General features: G+C 44.2%; 1 protein-coding gene across 1 annotated transcript; it reads right to left on the bottom strand.

Annotated features, from left to right (window-relative positions):
- Positions 1–620: 620 nt before the first annotated feature.
- LOC130980950 (uncharacterized) lies at positions 621–1,592 on the bottom strand. Its single transcript, XM_057904591.1, has 2 exons — positions 771–1,592; positions 621–626 (listed from the first exon to the last, which is right to left on the bottom strand). Exons 1-2 carry the CDS (start codon positions 1,590–1,592, stop codon positions 621–623), a joined length of 828 nt encoding a protein of 275 aa, XP_057760574.1.
- Between the last annotated feature and the right edge of the window lie 20,516 nt (positions 1,593–22,108).

Here is a 22,108-nt window from a genome sequence, read left to right as displayed (position 1 = left end):
TATATGATCATATAAATTTCATATTTACATCTACAAACTTATCAAGTGCATATATGATTATATACATATCAGATTAATATTCACAAGCCTCCAGTTGCATATATCATCATAAACATGGCAGACTTAGATTCACAACCTTATATTCACAAACTCATATCAGTTGCATATATCATATCAGTTGATTTTTAAAACTTTATACATATTACATAATAAGATATTCAGTATGATCCTGGTGTCTTTTTAAAAAAATGGATAATGTTACTCATTTTAATAATCTCACTCTTTTTCTTAATTTATAAAATCATACAATGTAAAAAAATATTAAACAAATAGAATACGATTATTATTTCCTAACTTTTTAACCTGAAATTGACAACTAATTGATTTCATTCAAACTAATTACATTCGCTGATTCGCTATACTGAACTAATTACATCCTATACTGTATTTATAGATTAAGAATATAACTTACTATTCAATTATAAATAATGCGTAGAAAACCATGTGTCTTACCAAGAAAACTCCACTCCTTCTATTCTTATTTCAGGAACAGCTTTTTCCAAATTAAATATCATCACTTGTATAGAGGCATTGCATATATGATCATATAAATTTCAGATTTACATCTACAAATTTCATATATCATCATAAACATGGCAGACTTATATTCACAAACTTATATTCACAAACTCATATCAGTTGCATATATCATCATAAACATGGCATTCTTATATTTAAATAAAATTAGTTGCAAAAAATTAAAGTGATACCTTTTGTTGGTCACTCATAAAAACCCATTTTCTTGATTCTCCAATGTCATTTAACAGCATCTCTAAGAACCACCCCCAACTGTCCTTAGTCTCTGCCTCTACTGCAGCTACGGCAATGGGAAAGTAATTGTCATTTGGATCTCTGCCAACAGCAACTAGCAGCTGCTGTCCATGGTCGCCCTTCAAGTGACATCCATCCACGCCAATAATAGGTCTACACCCCGCCAAGAAGCCTTTCTTGACTGCATCAAGGCACATGTACATTCTCATAAATCGGGGCTGGTGCGTAAGAGAAGGCCTATCAACCAATATGGTCAGACTAGATCCTGGATTTGCCCTAAGTATCTCTGCACAGTAATCCCTTAGTTTAGCATACTGTTGGATTGCCCGCCCATGTACCTCTTCTCTTGCCTTCCTCCTTGCCCAGTAAGCCTTACCAACACTGATATTGGCCATGTATTTGTCTTGTATAGTCTGAATAACTGTCGCAAGCTTCATCTCTTCCCCTCTACTGATGTTGTTGGCAATCTTCTTTGAGATCGAACTACTTGATGCAAGTCTTCCGCTATAGTTCCTTCCACATGTATGCTTTCCATTCAACGTCTTGATCCGGAAACAGTCAGAACCCCCCACCTTACTCGCAAAACAAACCCACTTGCACTTTCCCTTTCTTCCTTTGCAAACAACTCTACACCTCACCTTATCATTTTTTCGAAACCTAATGTCCCTACCATTCAATAGGGCATGCTCCTTAACAGCCTCTTTGAATTGACTAAGTGATTTAAATTCCAACCCCACCTGAAATTCATACTCTCTGTTCATCTCTGCCTCATTGTACTTAGGGAACCTCCTCTTTTTATCATATCATCAGAGTCCCCTCATAACTATCTATGTCATCAGTCTCATATCCATCAGATAAGCCCCCAACTTGCTCATCACCCTCCCTTAAACCTTCATCACCTTCAGCTGTTCCAGCTGCTGCAGTTCTCTCATCATTTAGTGGACCAGTAAATTCCCCAAATGCATTTGATGGTGGATCATTATCCTCCACCTCAAACCCAAACTGATCATCATGGTCACCATCGTCAGCACTATCATCAAATACCTCTTCTTCAGTAGAAGGCTCTGACTCAGCATCCACTTCAACCTCTAACAACCCATCATCATCAGCATTGTCCTCACCTTCCTCTGGCACATAATCAGCATCAGTTGAAGTGATCTGAATCCCATTACTTTCTCTGGCTCCATCGACAACATATACCTCGCAATGTTTGCAGGAATTTGACACCAGTGACCTAGCCATTCTCATCGCATCCCCATCGGACTTCAACTCTCTAAGACCTAACTTCAAATCCATCCCAGGTTCCTTGTACCAGACCCTAGCGAAACCCTTATACCCTAGTTGCTTTAGCTGACTGACAATCTCTTGTAATGACCATTCATCAACCTCAAAATGTAAATCCTCCACAACCATTCCTCCTAAATACTCTAATCGTTGTCCACTGTCAATAAATTTGCCACCATGGTGGATTTCGATACTGAAATCCAAATCACCCATAACTGCATACAAAAAAAAATGCCATAAATCCCTCTTCAAACACTTTGAGAAACACAAGGAAGCTCTAATAAACAGAATGACAAACTTTCACAGGAGAAAAGAACAAAAACCCTTCAACCAGTGAAACGTTGAGCGTTGTCTTACCTAGAGGAAGAAGCAACGCCTACGACGACGGCAGTGATATCGGAGATGCCAAACCCTCCCGCAATATTCCGGTGGGATTAATCTCTGCAGCTGAGCGAGTTGGGAAGCAAGGCATGCACACGAGTTTCTTCTCTAAGTTTGGGAGAAGAAACCGAACATTTTCCAAGAGGGTAAAATGGTATTTCAGAAAAATATAAATGAAAGAGCATTAGGGATTTCACATAAAGTTAGGGAATCTTTAACTTAGGAATGGAATATTCCGTTAAATCTAACAGTTTGGTCACGGTAGGGACCTAATTGAAAAAAAAATTGGGGGCAGGGACCCAATTGAAAGGAAAAAAAGTGTAGGGACCTAATTGAAAAATTCGCTAAACTATAGGGACCAACAGAGTAATTAAACCTACAGAAAATAAAAAAAAAGGACCTAGGGCTACACTTATATAGAGTAGCTATAATATACAATACGGCTACGTTTTACAAGTGATGCAGTAGCGTTGAAAAGCGTAGCCTATTATGGTAAAAATGGAAGCTGAAAAGCGTAGCCTTTGGTCCTGGACAGCATCACTTGAAAAGCGTAGCCTATTCCCAAATGCCAAAAGCGTAGCCCTTGGTGCTGAAAAGCGTAGCCTTTGAGAATAAACAATGGCCGAATAGGAATCACCCCAAAAAAGCGTAGCCGTAGCCCAAAAAGCGTAGCCATAGTCTAAGGCATCATTTTTTTTCACTTTTGGCTACACTTTTCAAGTGTACCTGAATGGGTGTTTTTCTTGTAGTGTTTAGACTTTCGTTGTAACAGCGGCCCGCCGTCTTCTGATCTGCTTTTATTTTAGCTATCCCTTTTACAGTTGGAAATTTCATGCATAGATGTGGAGTCGAGACTATTGCGCCGAGCTGATTCAATGTTGTCCAACCTATTAAGGCGTTGTAGGCTGAACTCACGTCAACAACGATGTAGTCTATCTTGAGTGTTCTTGACTGGTTTCCTTTTTCGAAGGTTGTGTGTAGTGAGATGTATCCAAGAGGTTGAACCGGGGTGTCTCCCAGTCCGAACAGGCTGTCCGGATATGCTCTAAGTTCTTTTTCCTTCAGGCCGAGCTTGTCGAAGGTAGTTTTGAACAAGATGTCGGCGGTGCTCCCTTGGTCTATCAGTGTACGGTGGAGATTTACGTTTGCCAGTATAATAGTGATGACCATGGGATCGTCGTGTCCTGAGATGATACCGGATGTGTCTTCTTTGGTTAAGTAATTGCGGGGATGTCGGGTGCTTCCTCCTTCCCCTCAGCATGATATACTTCTTTAAGATATCTTTTGTGAGATGATTTGGAGATTCCTCCTCCCGCAAATCCGCCGTGTATCATGTGGACGTGTCTTTCTGGAGATCGCTCGGTTCGTCCGACAACTTCATCCCTTCTTCTTTTTCTTTGCTCATCATCCCGGGTGGCCAGGTACCGATCTAATTTCCCTTCTCTTACTAGTTTTTCTATGACATTCTTTAGGTCAAAACATTTGTTGGTGGAATGCCCGCAGATTCGATGGTATTCACAATATTCGGTCCGATTTCCTCCTTTTTTTTGCCTTTGAGTGGTTGAGCTGGGGTATTTTTTCAGTGTGGCAAACTTCTCTGTAAACATCCACAAAGGACACCCGAAGAGGGGTGTAATTGTAGTATTTTTTTATTTTTTCCCCATGTATATCTTCCTTCTTTTTGGACTCTTTATTCTTATCCCGGGAGGGATAGGTGAATCCGGATTTTGAGGTCTCTCCTAGTCGAGAGTTTTCCTCCATGTTGATGTGCTTCTCTGCTTGTTCTTGTACTTCGTTCAGATATGTGTGGTGTTTTTTCGATATAGATTGGCTAAAAGGTCCCTCTCGCAAGCCATTGATGAGGCCCATAATGGCGGCCTCTATTGGTAGGCTTTGTATGTCCAGGCATGTTTTGTTGAATCTTTCCATGTAGTTGCAAAGACTTTCCTTATCTCCTTGCTTGATTCCTAATAGACTTGGGGCGTGCTTAGCCTTATCTTTTGGATGGAGAATCTGGCCAGAAACTTCTCGACTAAGTCGTCGAAGCTTGAGATGGACCTAGGAGGTAGATTGTCGAACCATCTAATTGCTGTCTTTGTTAAGGCTTTGCAGCAAACTGCATATGAGGCGTCGGTGAGGTACATTCTACTTCTGAAATTGCTGAGATGATGGCCGGGATCTGTAGTGCCATCATACAAAGTCATATCCGGGAGTTTAAAGTCTTTTGGGATTTTGGTCTTCACGATCTCCTTGGTAAATGGATCTTGGTCCTTACGGGAGCTATCCTCATGAAAGGATCGATTAGCTTTGGCCTTGAGATCGGCTTCGAATTTTAGGAGTTTGTCCTCCAATTTCCAACGTCGCCTTATTTCCCTTTGTAGGTCTTTCTCAGTCTCTCGTTGATGTAGGGCTTCTTTTTCAAGTTGTTTTAAACGGTCTTGAAGCGCCTCCATGGCTCCCGCATTTGGAGAATTCTTTTCGTTGTTTAGTTGAGGAGTATCCTTTGGTGTAGTGTCCGCGTTTTTGTGCGGCGTTCTATCCTCTAGATCTGAATTGTGGTCGTTGTCATGGTCGTCCGCCATTGTGATGGGATGACTTCCAGGTTCCCCGGCAACGGCGCCAATGTTCTGAGGGTTACCAGAAACTGTAGGTCGATCTCAGACGAGATCTTCTGTACTGGTCGGAGTTGACGTGTCTGGCTGGTGGGTGGTGGCCGGAGCTGTTGTGTCTGACTTGTTTGACTAGCTATGTTGCTGATCCTTTGTCAGCGGAGGGTGGTGGTACCTGCAAGGGACTCCGATGCTTAAGTTAGCAAGGGTATTAAGCAGGTTTTTAGTAGAATCAGAGTATGAGTTATACCTGGGTGCTCCAGTGTATTTATAGAGGTGTGGAGTGACCTTTTTAGATAAGATAAGTTAGTTATCTTATCTTATCTTATCTTATCTTTGTGTGAGGTCAGCTTATCTTCGAGGGAACCGCCCTTATCTCTATAGGCTTGGGCTGCCTTTGGATTTGGGTCGTGTTCCTCTATTCGGGCCCTTTATTTGGGCTTTCTTGGTAATTTAGCCGAGCTCTTTGAGAAGAGGTCGGATAGTCTGACCTGAAGAGGTCGGTCGCCTTGTCGCTAAACATCTCGGGTCGGATAGCTCAACCCAGGATATGAACAGTTCCCCATCGGAACACTACGTAAAAGGTTGTTGGATTATGACTAAAAAGCCCAAACAGTGAAGACAAACAAGTCAGAAGAAGGCTGAAAAGCCCCCTCAACAAACTTAAAGTGGCAATACCAGACTCGCACAAGCAGAAAATACTCAAAGTCAAGATGCTTGAGCACAACTTCCCCAAAGAGATCGAAGCTCTGAAAGCACGATCTCATGGAAAGGTCCGAACTCAAGCAGGGGCACTGTTCATGCATCGGTTCGAGCTATAAAGGACTGGGTTGCCGACCTCTTAGAAGGTTAGCACATAACCGACCTCTTAGAAGGTTGGCCCATGACCGACCTCTTGGAAGGTTGGCCCATTACCGACCTCTTCTCAAAGAGCTCGGCCAAATCGCTATAAAAGGCCCAAGCAGGCCCAAACAGAGGAACACGAACCAAGTCCAAAGGCAGCCCAAGCCTAGAAGGATAAGGGCGGTTCCCCTTAAAGATAAGATGACTTCACTCAAAGATAAGATAGGATAACTATCTTATCTCCAGAAAGGTCACTCCACACTATTATAAATACACTGGAGCACCCAGGTATAACTCATACTCTGATTCTACTAAAAACCTGCCTAAAGCACGTGCTAACTTAAGCATCGGAGTCACTTGCAAGTACTGTTCATGTCCTGGGTCGAGCTGTACAACCCGGGCTGATCAATGACAAATCGACCAACCTGTTCAGACTAGGACTACCCGACCTCTTTACGAAAGAGGTCGGCCAAACCGCTACAGGGGCCCAAGAAGGCCCAAAAAAGAGGAACACGACACAAATCTGAAGGCAACCCGAAGCCTAGAAAGATAAAGGCGGTTCCCTTAAAGATAAGATAACTTCACTCAAAGATAAGATAAGATAACTATCTTATCCCAAAGAAAGATCATTCTACACCATTATAAATACACTGGAGCACCCAGGTATAACTCATACTCTGATTCTACAAAAACCTGCTTAATACCTTGGCTAACTTAAGCATCAGAGTCCCTTGCAGGTACCACCACCCTCCGGTGACGAAGGATCAGCACAACCACCAAGTCCAACAAGTCGGACACGGCGGCTCTGGCCACCATCATCAAGTTGGACACAATCGCACTGACCAGTACAAAAGATCTCGTCCGAGATTGACCTACAATTTTAGTATCGCTTGGAACATTGGTGCCGTTGCTGGGGACCTGGAAGTCATCCCATCATCATGGCGGACAACCTTGACAATGACCAAAACTGTGATCTAGAGAACAAGACGCCGCACAAGAATGCGGATACCACACTAAAGGATACTCCTCAATCAAACAAAGATAAGAGTCCACCAAATGCAGAAATCCTAGAGGCACTTCAGGCTCAACAATAACGTCTCAAACAACTCGAAAAAGAGGCCAAGTATCAACGAGAAGCCGAGAAGGACCTCAGACGGGAAACTAGGCGACGTAAAGAGTTAGAAGATAAACTGTTACAACTTGAAGCAGATCTAAAAGCCAAGACTACTCGATCCAATCACGAAGATAATCCCCACAAGGATCAAGACCTATTCACTAAAGAAATTATGAAAGCCAAAGTCCCAAAGGACTTCAAAGCTCCCGACATGACCCGATACGACGGCACATCAGATCCAAGTCATCATCTCAGTAATTTTAGAAGTAGAATGTATCTCACCGATGCCTCGAATGCAATTCGGTGTAAAGCCTTCCAACTACCTTAACCAAGACGGCAATTAAGTGGTTTGATAGCCTGCCCCAAGGTCCATCTCAAGCTTTGACGACTTAGCGGAAAAGTTCCTTGCTAGATTCTCCATCCAGAAGGACAAAACCAAGCACACCCCAAGTTTGTTAGGGATCAAGCAAGGAGATCGGAAAAGTCTTTGCAACTACATGGAAAGATTCAACAAAGCATGTCTGGACATACAAAGTCTGCCTACTGAAGCAGCAATTATGGGCCTCATCAATGGCCTACGAGAAGGACCTTTTAGTCAATCCATATCAAAGAAACACCTTACATCTTTGAATGAAGTGCAAGAACAAGCAGAAAAATACATCAACATGGAGGAAAACTCTCGACTAGGAGAGACCTCGAAATCTGGATCCTTTTACTCCTCCCGAGATAAGAATAAAGAGTCCAAGAAAAAAGAAGATCAGCGCGGTGAGAAGATTAAAAAATACCACAACTACAGCCCTCTCCGGGTGTATCTTGTGGAAGTATACCGAGAAGTATGCCACGCTGAAAAGATCTCACCACCTTGCCCACTTAAAAGCAAAAAAGGAGGCAGAAATCAGACAGAATACTGTGAATACCATCAAATCTATAGATATTCCACAAACGAGTGCTTCAACTTGAAGAATGTCATAGAAAAATTGGTAACAGAAGGGAGACTAGATCGGTACCTAGCCAGTAAGACAGAGGAGCCCAGAAAGAGAAGAAGAGAAGAAGAGGTCGGGCGAACAGAACGACCACCTCGTACCCCGGAGAGGCATGTTCACATGATATATGGAGGGTTTGCAGGAGGAGGAATCTCCAAATCATCTTGTAAAAGACACCTCAAAGAAGTATATCACATCGAGGGAGGAGAAGAAGCACCCGACCTCCCTACTATTACTTTCACTAAAGAGGACGCAGCTGGCGTCATCTCGGGACATGACGATCCCATGGTCATTACTATTATACTGGCCAACGCTAACCTCCACCGCATAATGGAGGACCAAGGAAGTTCGGCTGACATCTTGTTCAAAACCGCCTTCGACAAACTCGGCCTACAAGAAAAAGAGCTCAGAGCATATCCGAACAGCTTATTTGGATTAGGAGACACTCCAATCCAACCACTTGGATACATCTCGCTACACACAACCTGATGATCAACAAAGCCCACAGCATCAAAGTCAGGGGCATCAAGGTTAAAAGGCTCAATAGTTTTTTGCTTCTCGGGAGAAGGACCGGCAGCACTGAAGGTTGATGAGAAGATTTTTGATGGTCTAGAATTTCACTAACGAAGTCTCGTTGCAAGTATAGTTTCTAAACCAACACTAATCCTTTTCATACAAAAATTTGTTTGTCACAAGTACAAACCCCTAAAATCTATAACCGAAGTATTTAAACCTCGGGTCGTTCTCCCTAGGAATTACAATATAGTGTCTTGTTATTGGTTATGAGGTATATTTTGGGGTTTTGATAAGAGGCATGAAAGATAAATGATAAGGAAGTAAACTAATAGCTAAAAAGGTCTTGGCAAGGGTTGGTGGTCAAGGATCTCTATCCTAATCACTAACCACAACATGAGAATTGGCAAGGATCAACCCCATTAAGTCATCCTCTAACTAGTAAAGGAAAGTCAAATGAGCTATATCAATCCTAGTCCATAAGTCCTAACTCTCCACTAATTCAATTAGTGAGAACTAAAGTCAATGGCTTCCAATCATCAATTACTTGGATATTAGTAACTCAAGAGTTCCTAAATTACCATCTCAAGCCAAGAGCATAAAATTCTACTCTAAAATCCAACCAAGCATTTCATCAAACACTTGGAAGCCATAAAAGAAAGCATAGTAAAATTGTAAGGAAAGTAAATCTACACTACTCAATTACAAGTAATTAAACAACAACAATTAAAGGAAACAAGATCTACATGAATTACCTCAAATTACATTAAAGGAAAATAGAGGAAGAAAGAGTGCATCAACAACAAAGTAAAAATTACAAGAATGAAATACAAAAGCAGATAGGGGAAGAGTAGAGAAACAAGAATTAATAATGGAGGAATCAAAGCATGAAATTAAACTAGATCTAAGAAATCCTAATCTACCTCTAACCTAATCCTAGAGAGAAGTGAGAGCTTCTCTCTCTAAAACTAACTCTAAACTAATCCTAATGAGTGTGAATGATGGAATACCCCTTTGCTCTTCAATCCTTGGCTTTAAATAGCATTTTTGGCGCCAAAGTTGGTTGGGATTGGCCCCACAACCCTTCTGAATTCGCTGGCCACATTTTCATTAAAAAATCATATACCAGCTGATAAACCACTATTTTATGGTTTATCTTGTGTTTAATTGAGTAGATTTTATCAATCTTTCATACATTTATTCATATGATTTGCATGTTTTACAATTCCTTCTCAGAATTTGTTCTATGATTGAAAACATGCTTCTTTGGCTTTTTATTTTCTTTTATTTAACCCTCTCTTATTACCATTAGATGCCTTGATATGTGTGTTAAGTGATTTCAGGGATTACAGGGCAAGAATGGCTTAGAGGATGGAAAGGAAGCATGCAAAAGTGGAAGGAATATAAGAAGTTGAAGAAACTGCAAAGCTGTCAGCCTGACCCTCTCGCACTAAAACGACCATAACTTGAGCTACAGAGATCCAAATGACGCTGTTTCACTTGCGTTAGAAAGCTAACGTCAGGGACTTCGATTTGATATATAATTTGCCATAGAGGCTGTTCCGAGGGTTACCTGAAACGTGTAGCTCGGTCTTCTGGCAAGGCCCGAGGTGGGGGGTCTGTGACCCGAGCTGGTTGTGCTGAACGGCGGGGGGTTGTACCTGCAATGACACTCCGATGCTTAAGTTAGCATGGGTCCAAGCAGATATCAAGTAGAATTAGAGTATGAGTTATACCTGGGTGCTCCAGTGTATTTATAGTAGTTGGCTGCGATCATCCCTGGATAAGATATTCTTATCTTATCTTATCTTTTGGGAGATTCATCTCTATCTTTGCGGAACCACCTTTCCCAGGCCCTTTCGGCCTTTAGGTTTTGGGCTTAGTTCCTTCTGATGGGCCTTTCTTTGGCCTGTTGTGTCCGAGGTCCGACCTCGAACGTGGGCCTTGGGTCGAGGTCGGGCCTTCTATCAGCATTACCGAGTTTGGAGAGCTCGGTCAGGGTATGAACAGTGCCCCTGCCCGAGTTCGTCTTTTTTCGGAAGGTCGAGCTCGGGCATAGTAGTTTTCAGAATTTGAAAACGGTCGTTTCAGCATTTATTGCTTGTTACCGTTTTCTCCTCGATTTCCGTGCGGCGCTCTGTGGAGGCTTTATTTATTTGCCCTTTCTTCATTTTTCTTTGTTTATTCATCACTTCTTTCGAGCATCTTCTCTTCTTTCTCTCTGTTCTTCGTCTTCCATTTTTTGTGCGTTTTTTCGGAGTTCTTTTCTGCGCCCCGTTTTTCCTTTCGTCGGAGCTCGTCGCTTTCTTCTTTTCCAGGTTTGCTTTTTCGCTTTTATTCTTCGTACGCTTCTTTTTTCTGATATCTTCTATGCCCGGGTTGCCCCGAAAGGAGGCGCCGCTATTGCTTTGTATGTGTGTGGGGGGACTTTTTTCTCCGATCCATTTTTGTTATTCGAGTTGCTGCCTTCTTGTTTGTAAAAACTTTGCTTTCTTTTGTTTTTGTTGAATTTGGTTTTTCTGCCTTTGTGTGATTTTTGTCTTGCTGTTGTATTCTTTCTTTGTAGGCAAGATTTTTTTTTATGTCTCGAAAGGTGTTTCAAGCAATGTCGACCAGATTCCGAGTGGTCTAGGTTGGGTAGATCCTGCTCCTTTAAGGGTCCCGTCTGTTGTAGATTCTGAGTATCTGATTAGGTTCCGTAGGGAGTGTAGTATTTGTGAGAACAGGGAGTCTGAGCGGGATTACGAGTTAGCAGCCCTGGAGTCCGAGGAGAGGGTATGTTTTCCGCCGTTAGAGAGTTCCGAGAAACTTTTCTTCTATGCTTATGATTGTTTCTTCTCCAAGCTAGGTGTCCGTCTTCCTTTCACCGACCTGGAATCCGAGGTCCTTTGGTCTTGTAACCTTGCCCCTACACAACTCCATCCGAACTCTTGGGCGTTTTTAAAGCTTTTCCAACTTTTGTGTCAGATTTTAGGCGTCTCCCCTTCTGTTTCTCTTTTTTCTTATCTGTTTGTACTGACGAAGCCGGGGTCGGGTGCTGGGAAGGTGTCCTGGGTTTCGTTTAGGGCTAACCAGGGTAGGAAATTTTGCACTTTGTATGATGAGTCGTTTCACGATTTCAAAAACTATTACTTCAAAGTCCGGGCTGTTGGAGATGTCCGACCTTTTTTCTTAGATGAGAGTGGGGAGCCTTCGTTTCCTCTTTGTTGGCAAGAGAGTGTGGTGTCGGTTAAGTACACTTTCGAGAGTCTAGATGAGGTGGAACAGGCTTTCGTTGGTGTGTTGAGCAGTCTATGGGGTCGGGCACCTCACTTGGATACGAAGAAAATGTTGGGAGATCCAAGCCTTCTCCGTTCCGAGTTAGGTAGTTCCCGACCTCTTTTTGAGATTTCATTTTCATATTTTGACTTTGTTTCGATCTTTCTGTTTGATACCTCTTTGTTTCGTTTCTGCAGAGATGTCTTCTCAGCTGATTCTATGAAGTTCTCCGTCGAGCGAAGAAATCTGCGGCATCTCGGATATCGAGCTGAAGCTTCTCCCCGACCTTCTCTGCAGAAGACTACAATTGGTGTTCAGACTCGGTCGAAGACCATTCCGGTCCCTCAGTTCCGAGCTATAACTCAGGATCCTCCGACCTCCGGACCCGGTCAGCTTTCCCGACCTCGACCTCGGGTCCTCCCCCCAAGAAACTGAAGACTTCCCGAGAGCCTGCTGGTTTCAATGACAAGGATTTCGATGCTCTCGGTTGGGTTGAGCAGCACATTCTTCCTCAGACTTTATTTCTACTGATGATGCGTCCATAGAGCATCACTTTCAGTATATGGCGCGAGTTGTGTTCGGATGGCTAGCCTTCATGCCGCCATTGCTCGGGAGTTTAAGAAAGCTCCCCTTGGGGCGACCAGCTCCCGACTTGAGAAGGCCCGGTCCGAGCTTGATAAGGTTAGTCAGCTGAAGGATGCTAGGATTGCCGAGCTGGAGAGTCTTTGGAGGAAGAGAAGACTAGGGCTACCGCGGCTGTGGCGGTGGCAAGACGTCTGAGGAGACGGCGAGGGTGGCGACGGAGAACTATACCAAGCTGTATGCTGAGCTTGTGGAGACGAAGGAGAAGCTGCAATCTGCTCGGGATGACTTTTATGAGCTGGAAGATAATGTGGCCAAGGGTATGGATGCTATGTTTGTGAATTTGAGGGATCAGGTCCGGGTTCTTGCTCCCGAATTGGATCTCAGTTTGTTCAGTACGGATAACATGGTTGTGGAGGGGAAGATTGTTCCTGCCCCTGTTGAGGATGAGGTTCCGATGTCCGACCCCAAGGCTCCGGTGTCCCGACCCCGAGGCTCCGGTCGTGAACCCGACTTCACCTTTGGCCGAGGATAGAGTTGGTATGGAGGTTCCAAGCGATGGTGCTGTTCCTGCAGTCCCGTATCCATGTTTCAGCCAGGTGTTGATGCGGAGTCTGGAAAGGGCCTTGATCCTCTGTAATTTTTTGTACTTTTTGTGCTTTGCCCGACCTGGGCTTTTTGTTTTTTGGATGTTTTCTGCAAACATTTTGGACACCTGTTCTGCTATTTTAGCTACTCTTGTAGCTTTATTATGCATGCTTTGTGTTTCGATTCTCGTTCCGCTTTTATGCTTTTTAGTTGTTCTCGGGTAACAACTTTTTAGCTAGCTTTTGACTTCTCGCTTTTTGCTTTTTTAGTTGTTTTTGGGTAACAACTTTTTAGCTAGCGCTTTGACTTCTCGCTTTTTGCTTTAGTTGTTTGGGTAACAACTTTTTAGCTAGCGCCTTGACTTTCTCACTTTTTGCTTTTTAGTTGTTTTTGGGTAACAACCTTTTAGCTAGCGCCTTGACTTTCTCGCTTTTTGCTTTTAGTTGTTTTTGGGTAACAACTTTTTAGCTAGCGCCTTGACTTTCTCGCTTTTTGCTTTTTAGTTGTTTTTGGGTAACTTTTTACTAGCGCCTTGACTTTCTCGCTTTTTGCTTTTTAGTTGTTTTTGGGTAACAACTTTTTAGCTAGCGCCTTGACTCTCGCTTTTTGCTTTTTAGTTGTTTTGGGTAACAACTTTTTAGCTAGCGCCTTGACTTTCTCGCTTTTTGCTTTTTAGTTGTTTTTGGGTAACAACTTTTTAGCTAGCGCCTTGACTTTCTCGCTTTTTGCTTTTTAGTTGTTTTTGGGTAACACTTTTTAGCTAGCGCCTTGACTTTCTCGCTTTTTGCTTTTTTAGTTGTTTTTGGGTAACAACTTTTTAGCTAGCGCCTTGACTTTCTCGTAGTCCTGGTTCTTTGCCAGCTTCTTTCTTGGTCCGAGTTTATTCTCGACATCGGGATCCTTGAGTACCCCTTTGGTCAGGTCCGACTTCGTTGTTTGGTCGGCCTTTTTTAAGTTATTTTTGTAACTTCTTTTCTATTTGGCTTTTTGAGCCATTTCAGAGTTACTTTTTATAACTTCTCACATAATTTGAACCTCGTCGCTTCATCTTTGCCGACCTCGTATGGCCTTTGGCAAATGATTTTTTGCGTTTTGCCGAGCATAAATTAATGCGCCTTGGTGGGGTACTTTTAGGATATGCTTTATAACGAGAAAGAGAAATAAAGAAATTTGATTAGTATTAAAAAGAAATAGTACAAAGTGTTTACCCTTTTGACTAGGTCGGGTGTCCTACTTAACCGGGTGTCTCATTAAAAAACCCTCGTGGGGAAAAAGAGTACACCTCGGTTATTTTTTCTAGCTGTAGTATCGTCTTAGGTTACAGGCGTGCCAGGTTCTAGCAGCTCATTGCCTTCTAGGTCGATATCTTGTAGTAGCCTGTCCCTAAACTTCTGTTACTTTGTAGGGCCCCTTCCAATTTGCGGCTAGCTTTCCTTCTCCCGATTTTTGTGTTCCGATGTCGTTTCGGATTAAAATCAGGTCGTGAGTGGAGAAGCTTCGTTTTATCACCTTTCGGTTATATCTGAGGGCCGTTCGTCGTTTTAAGACTTCTTCTCTGATTCGGGCTCTTTCTCGGACCTCGGGTAGGAGGTCGAGTTCTTCCCTTTGTGCCTGAGGGTTGCCTCCTTCGTTGTAGAAGATGGTTCTGGGTGATCCTTCGTCTATTTCGACGGGAATCATTGCCTCCATTCCGTAGGCTAGTCGGAATGGGGATTCTCCTTTGTAGAGTGCGGGGTTGTCCGATATGCCCATAATACCTGGGGAGTTCATCGGCCCATGCCCTTTGGCCTCTTGGAGTCTTCGTTTTAAACCCGGCCAAGATGACTTTATTTGCGGCCTCTGCTTGTCCATTGGCTTGCGGGTGTTCGACCGATGTGAACTGCTGTTTGATTTTTAGCTCGGCCACCAAGTTCTGAAACTTGTGTCTGTGAACTGTGTTCCATTGTCTGTTGTGATGGAGTAGGGGACTCCGAACCTCGTGACAATGTTTTTGTATAGGAATTTACACTTTTTCTGAGCCGTAATAGTGGCTAAGGGTTCAGCCTCGATCCACTTTGTGAAGTAGTCGACCCCTACTATGTACTGACTTGCCCCGGTCCTTGTGGGAATGGGCCGAGTAGGTCGAGTCCCCACTTTGCGAAGGGCCATGGTGCGGTGATGCTTATGAGGTCTTCGGGCGGTGCTTTGTGAAAATTGGCGTGTTTTTGGCAGGGGGGCATATTTTCACAAACTCTGCCGCGTCTCTTTGCAAGGTCGGCCAGTAGAACCCGGCTCTGACTATTTTTGGACAGGGCCCGGGCTCCGAGATGGTTCCACACATGCCTTTGTGGACTTCTTCGAGGACGCTCTTTGTTTCTGTGGTCGGGACGCACCTCAGGAGGGGGTTTGAGAATCCTCTTCTGTATAATACGTCGTGGATTAACGTGTAGTTCTGGGCGTCTTTTGTAAGCCTTTTAGCTTCTTTTCTTTCGGCGGGGAGAGTTCCCGATTTCAGATAGTTGAGTATGGGGGTTATCCATCCTTGTTGTTGCCCGGATATATTTAGTATTTCTTCCTCCCTTAACACGGAGGGGATTGTAGAGTTTCTTGGAGGAGACTTCTGTTGTTCCCTCCGGGCTTGGTGCTAGCAAGTTTTGAGAGGGCGTCTGCCCGGGCATTTTGCTCCCGGGGTATGTGCTGGATTTGTATTTCCGGGAAGTGTCGTAATTGCGCCTGTGTTTGGTCCAGGTATTTTTTTCATAGTAGGGTCTTTGGCCTGGTAGCCTCCATTTACTTGTGATGTGACGACCTGGGGGTCGCTGAAGATCGTGATCCTCTTTGCTCTGACCTCTTCGCTAGTTTAGTCCCGCTAGTAGGGCTTCGTATTCGGCTTGGTTATTTGGCCTGGAACTCGAATTTTAGGGATAAGCTCAATCCGTGTTCCTTGATCGCTTTCGAGTATAACACCGGCCCCGCTTCCTGTTTTGTTTGAGGATCCGTCGACATACAGATTCCATGAGTGGGGTTCCCGGGGTCTCAGTGTATTCTGCGACGAAGTCGGCTAGGTTTTGAGATTTTATGGCAGTCCGGGCTTCATAGTGGAGGTCGAACTCGGACAATTCCACCGCCCCATTGTAGGATTCGTCCTGCCATGTCTGTCTTTTGTAGGATGTGTCTCATGGGTTGGTTTTGTCCGGACTTTGATGGTGTGGGCTTGAAAGTAGGGGCGGAGTCTCCGAGCTGTGAACTAGTGCATAGGCGATTTTCTCTATTTTCTGATAGTTTTAATTCGGCCCCTTGTAGTGCTTTGCTTACGAAGTATATGGGTGTTGCCCCTCCTCATTTTCTCGTATTAGTGCCGAGGCGACTGCCCGATGTCCGACCGACAGGTATAGTACGAGCTCTTCCCCTTTTAGAGGTCGGGTTAAGATGGTGGCGCCCCGAGGAATTCCTTGAATTCTTGAAGGCCTTTTCGCATTCCGGGTCCAAGAGAAGGGTTTCCCTTTCTTTAGGAGTGAGTAGAGAGGGAGTGATCTTATCGCTGATCCTGCCAAGAATCTTGATAGGGCGGCTAGTCTCCCATTTAGTTTGTTGTACTTCTTTGACACACGTCGGGCTTTTCATATTGAGTATTGCTTGGCATTTGTCCGGGTTTGCTTCGATGCCTCTCTGAGTCAGCATGAAGCCTAAGAACTTCCCGGCTTCTGCGGCGAAGGTGCACTTTGTCGGGTTAAGTCTCATGTTGTGTTTCCGGAGGGTGTCGAAGATACTGCTGAGGTCGGCGACCAAGTTTCTGTCTTCTTGTGTCTTTACTAGCATGTCGTCGACGTATACCTCTAGCTGTAGCCTGATGTGTTCTGAGAACATTTTGTTCATTAGCCTCTGGTAGGTTGCCCCTGCGTTCTTCACTCGAGGGCATTACTACGTAGCAGTAGTTTGCCCTTGGGGTTATGAACGAGGTCTTTTCTTGGTCGGGTCCATACATCGGGATTTGATTGTATCCCGAGTATGCATCCATGAAGGAGAGGTATCTGTAGCCCGAAGCGGCATCGACTAAGGCGTCGATGTTCGGTAGTGGATATGGATCTTTTGGGGCAGGCTTTGTTGAGATCCGTGTAGTCGACGCACATCCTCCATTTTCCATTGGGCTTCTTCACTAGGACCACGTTTGCGAGCCATAGGGGTACTTTACTTCCCATGAACCCCTGCATCTAGTAGTGCTTGCACTTGTTCTTCTATTGCTTGCATGCGTTCGGGCCCGAGCTTCCTGCGTCTTTGTTGGACAGGTCGGGATCCGGGTATACTGATAGCTTATGGCACATCAGGTCGGGGCTTATGCCTGGTATATCGGAGGCTTTCCAGGCGAAGAGGTCGGAATTCTCCCTTAAGAGGGTTGTGAGTTCCTCCTTTTAGGCCTGCTTCGAGGTTTGCCCCTATGTTTGTTACTTTCTCGGGTGTGTTCCCGATCTGGATCTTTTCGGTCTCTCCTTCTGGTTGTGGCCGAAGATCTTCTCGGGCTTGGACTCGCCGAGTTCTATGTGTTGACCTCTTTCCCTTTTAGGCTCAGGCTTTCGTTGTAGCATCGTCGTGCTAGTTTTTGGTCGCCTTTTAGGGTAGCGATTCCCTTTGCGGTAGGGAACTTCATACAGAGGTGTGGGTCGAGACTATAGCCGCTAGTCTGTTTAGGGTTGGTCGTCCGATGAGGGCATTGTATGCTGAAGTGACGTCGACTACAATGTAGACGATGCTTAGTGTTTTGGTTTGCTCGCCTTTTCCAAAGGTTAGTGTGTATGAGATGTATCCCAAGGGGCGGATCGGGGTATAAGATCAGCTATTTTTCTTTCGTCCGAGCTTGTCGAAGGCTGCTTTGAACAGATATCTGTGTGAGGGTCGATGTAAGTTGGCGTTGGCTAGGATGATGGTGATCACCATAGGGTCGTCGTGTCCGGGTATTATTCCAAGAGCATCTTCTCGGGTAAATGATAGTAGGTAACTCGGTAAGGGCTGTCTTCTCGGACATGGTAGACTTCTTTGAGGTGTCTCTCTTCCGTGAGGATTTGGATGTCCCTCCCCCTGCGAAACCTCCGTTTATCATGTGTATGTGCCTTTCAGGAGTTCGCGGGGTTCGTGTTTGCTCGGCCCGATCTTCGTTATCTCCCCGTCTTCTCTTCTGGTTTCTTCTCCTTTCTCAGCTATGTATCTGTCGAGTTTTCCCTCTCTGGCTAGCTTTTCTATAACATTCTTTAAGTCGTGGCAGTCGTTAGTAGAGTGGCCGTAGAGTCTGTGATATTGCAGTACTCGGACCGATCTCTACTGTCTCTTGTGCTTCAGAGGTTTGGGTGGTGGGATCTTCTCGGTGTGGCATACTTCTCTGTAGACGTCTACCAGGGAGACTCGGAGGGGAGTGTAGCTGTGGTATTTCGTGGCTTGTCCGAGTTGGATTCTTCTTTTTTTCTGTTCCCGATCTCGATCTCGGGCGGGTAGGTTGACTCCTTCCTGGAAGAGTCTCTCAGCTGGGAGGTTTCTTCCATGTTGATATACTTTCCTGCCCGTTCTTGTACTTCGTATAAGGAGGTCGGTATCTTTTGGATAGGGATTGGCTAAACGGTCCTTCTTTTAGGCCGTTTGCTAGTCCCATGATGGCTGCTTCCGTGGCAGTGTTGTATGTCCAGGCAGGCCTTGTTGAATCGCTCCATGTACTCTCTGAGAGTTTCTTGGTTGCCTTGTTTGATCCCGAGTAGGCTGGGGCATGTTTTGCCTTGTCCTTTTGAATAGAGAACCTTGTTAAGAATTTTTTGGTCAGGTCTTCAAAGCTGGAGATTGATCCTGGTGGCAGGTTATCGAACCACTTCATGGCTGACTTAGTGAGAGTGGTGGGGAAGGCTTTGCATCGAATCGCGTCGGAGCGTCGACTAAGTACATTCTGCTTCTGAAATTGCTGAGGTGATGACTTGGATCGTGTGCCGTCCATATATCTGGTGGTTTGAAGTTTCGCGGTACCTTCTCTTTCATGATCTCTTGTGAAGGATCATGGTTGCTTTTCGGGAGTGCGTGTTCCGTCCGATCTTTCAGGTTGGCCTCTATCTTCCGCAGTTTTTCTTCCAATTCTCTGCGTTTGCGAGCTTCCCTTCTCAGATCCTGTTCAGTTTCCTTCTGCTTCTTTACGTCCTCTTCGAGTTGTCCTCAGCCGGCTTTGTTGTGCCCGAACTGTTTCCAGAATCTCCGAACTTTTTTCTCTTTCGGATTTTGTGGATCTTTGTCTGGGGGTGATGTCTTTGGGCGATTCTGTTTGTTTCCTCCTGGAGTGCGTGGTGATAGAGGGCTGTCCGGCCGTTCTCCGGTGTCAACTCCCTCTTCTTGTTCTGATGTAGCGTGGTTATTGTTGGGAGGGTCGTCCGCCATGGTAAGGGATGACTTCCAGGTCCCCGGCAACGGCGCCAATGTTCCGAGGGTTACCTGAAACGTGTAGCTCGGTCTTCTGGCAAGGCCCGAGGTGGGGGGTCTGTGACCCGAGCTGGTTGTGCTGAACGGCGGGGGGTTGTACCTGCAATGACACTCCGATGCTTAAGTTAGCATGGGTCCAAGCAGATATCAAGTAGAATTAGAGTATGAGTTATACCTGGTGGCTCCAGTGTATTATAGTAGTTGGCTGCGATCATCCCTGGATAAGATATTCTTATCTTATCTTATCTTTTGGGAGATTCATCTCTATCTTTTGCGGAACCGCCTTTCCCAGGCCCTTTCGGCCTTTGTTTTGGGCTTAGTTCCTTCTGATGGGCCTTTCTTTGGCCTGTTTGTCCGAGGTCTGACCTCGAACGTGGGCCTTGGGTCGAGGTCGGGCTTCTATCAGCTTTACCGAGTTTGGAGAGCTCGGTCAGGGTATGAACAGTAAGTATCTTGAAAAAGGAAAGAATCGATTTTGAAAAGGTTTGATTGAAAAGATGATTTGAAAAAGATTTGATTTTGAAAAACTTTGAAAACTTGAAAAAAATTGATTTGAAAACAAAATCCTCCCTCTTGTGCCATCCTGGCGTTAAACGCCCAGAATGGTGCACATTCTGGCGTTTAACGCCCAGTGCACTACCTTTTTTGGGCGTTAAACGCCCAACCAGGCACCTTGGCTGGCGTTTAAACGCCAGTCTGCCTTCTTCACTGGACATTTTGAACGCCCAGCTTTTTCTGTATAATTCCTCTGCAGTATGTTCTGAATCTTCAATTCTCTGTATTATTGACTTGAAAGACACAAATTAAAAATATTTTTTGGATTTTTTAATAATGAGGAATAATCAAAATGCAACTAAAATCAAATAAACAATGCATGCAAGACACCAAACTTAGAAGTTTGTATAATACTGACACTAACAAAATGAGAATGCATATACAAACAACCGAAATGCTCAAGTCAATAGAATTTAAAGATCAGAGCAAGGAAATCATCAAGAAATCTTGAAGAACACTTAAGGACACATGAATGAATGCAAGAAGAACAGAAACATGCAATTGACACAAACTTAAAATGAGACACTAGACTTTAAACAAGAAATATTTTTGGTTTTTTATGATTTTGTAATTTTTTTTGGATTTTTCGAAATTAAGTGGAAAAGAAAACAAAGGTATCAAAATTCTTAATGAGAATTCCAGGAATCATGCAATGTTAGTCTAAAGCTTTAGTCTAAAGGAATTAGACATAGCTAGCCAAGCTTCAGCAGGACATTGCATTCAAGAGCTAAATTGATGAGGATCAATCAGCTTGGGATGATAGAACATCACCTTGAAACACTAGAATTCATTCTTAAGAACTCTGAAAAAAAATACCTAATCTAAGCAACAAGATGAACCGTCAGTTGTCCATACTCGAACAATCCCGGCAACGGCGCCAAAAACTTGGTGCGCGAAATCGTGATCACTACAACTTCGCACAACTAACCAGCAAGTGCACTGGTCGTCCAAGTAATAATCCTTACGCGAGTAAGGGTCGATCCCACGGAGATTGTTGGTATGAAGCAAAGCTATGGTCACCTTGTAAATCTTAGTCAGGCAGACTCAAATGGGTATAGATGATATATGAATAAAAACATAAAGATAAAGATAGAGATACTTATGTATATCATTTGGTGAGAACTTCAGATAAGCGTATGAAGATACTTTCCCTTCCGTCTCTCTGCTTTCCTACTGTCTTCATCCAATCCTTCTTACTCCTTCCATGGCAAGCTTATGCAAGGGTTTCACCGTTGTCAGTGGCTACCTCCCATCCTCATTGGAAATGTTCAACGCACCCTGTCACGGCACGGCTCCATCTGTCGGTTCTCAATCAGGCCGGAATAGAATCCAGTGATTCTTTTGTGTCTGTCACTAACGCCCCGCCTTCAGGAGTTTGAAGCACGTCACAGTCATCCAATCATTGAATCCTACTCAGAATACCACAGACAAGGTTAGACCTTCCGGATTCTCTTGAATGCCGCCATCAGTTCTTGCCTATACCACGAAGACTCTGATCTCACGGAATGGCTGGCTCGTTTGTCAGGCGAGCACTCGGTTGTCAGGCGATCACCAAGCATCGTGTATCAGGAATCTAAGAGATATTCACCCAATCTAGGTAGAACGGAGGTGGTTGTCAGTCACACGTTCATAGGTGAGAATGATGATGAGTGTCACGGATCATCACATTCATCAAGTTGAAGAACAAGTGATATCTTGGACAAAGAACAAGCGGAATTGAATAGAAGAACAATATTAATTGCATTAATACTCGAGGTACAGCAGAGCTCCACACCTTAATCTATGGTGTGTAGAAACTCTACCGTTGAAAACATAAGAACAAGGGTGATCATTGGCTTCGGTCCCAGAGAGGGAACCAGAAGAACCAAGATTTGATCTAAGAACTAGATGTCTGAAGATGAAAATACAATAGTAAAAGGTCCTACTTATAGGGAACTAGTAGCTTAAGAATTCCAAGATGAGTAAAAGACATAAAAAATCCACTTCCGGGCCCACTTGGTGTGTGCTTGGGCTGAGCAATGAAGCATTTTTGTGTAGAGACTTCTTGGAGTTTAAACGCCAGCTTTTATGCCAGTTTGGGCGTTTAACTCCCATTTTGGTGCCAGTTCTGGCGTTTAACGCTGGGAATTCTGAAGGTGACTTTG

The sequence above is a fragment of the Arachis stenosperma genome, chromosome 5, assembly GCF_014773155.1.
Source record: "Arachis stenosperma cultivar V10309 chromosome 5, arast.V10309.gnm1.PFL2, whole genome shotgun sequence".
Lineage (NCBI taxonomy): Eukaryota > Viridiplantae > Streptophyta > Magnoliopsida > Fabales > Fabaceae > Arachis > Arachis stenosperma.
This window is presented reverse-complemented; position numbering and strand designations above follow the sequence as displayed.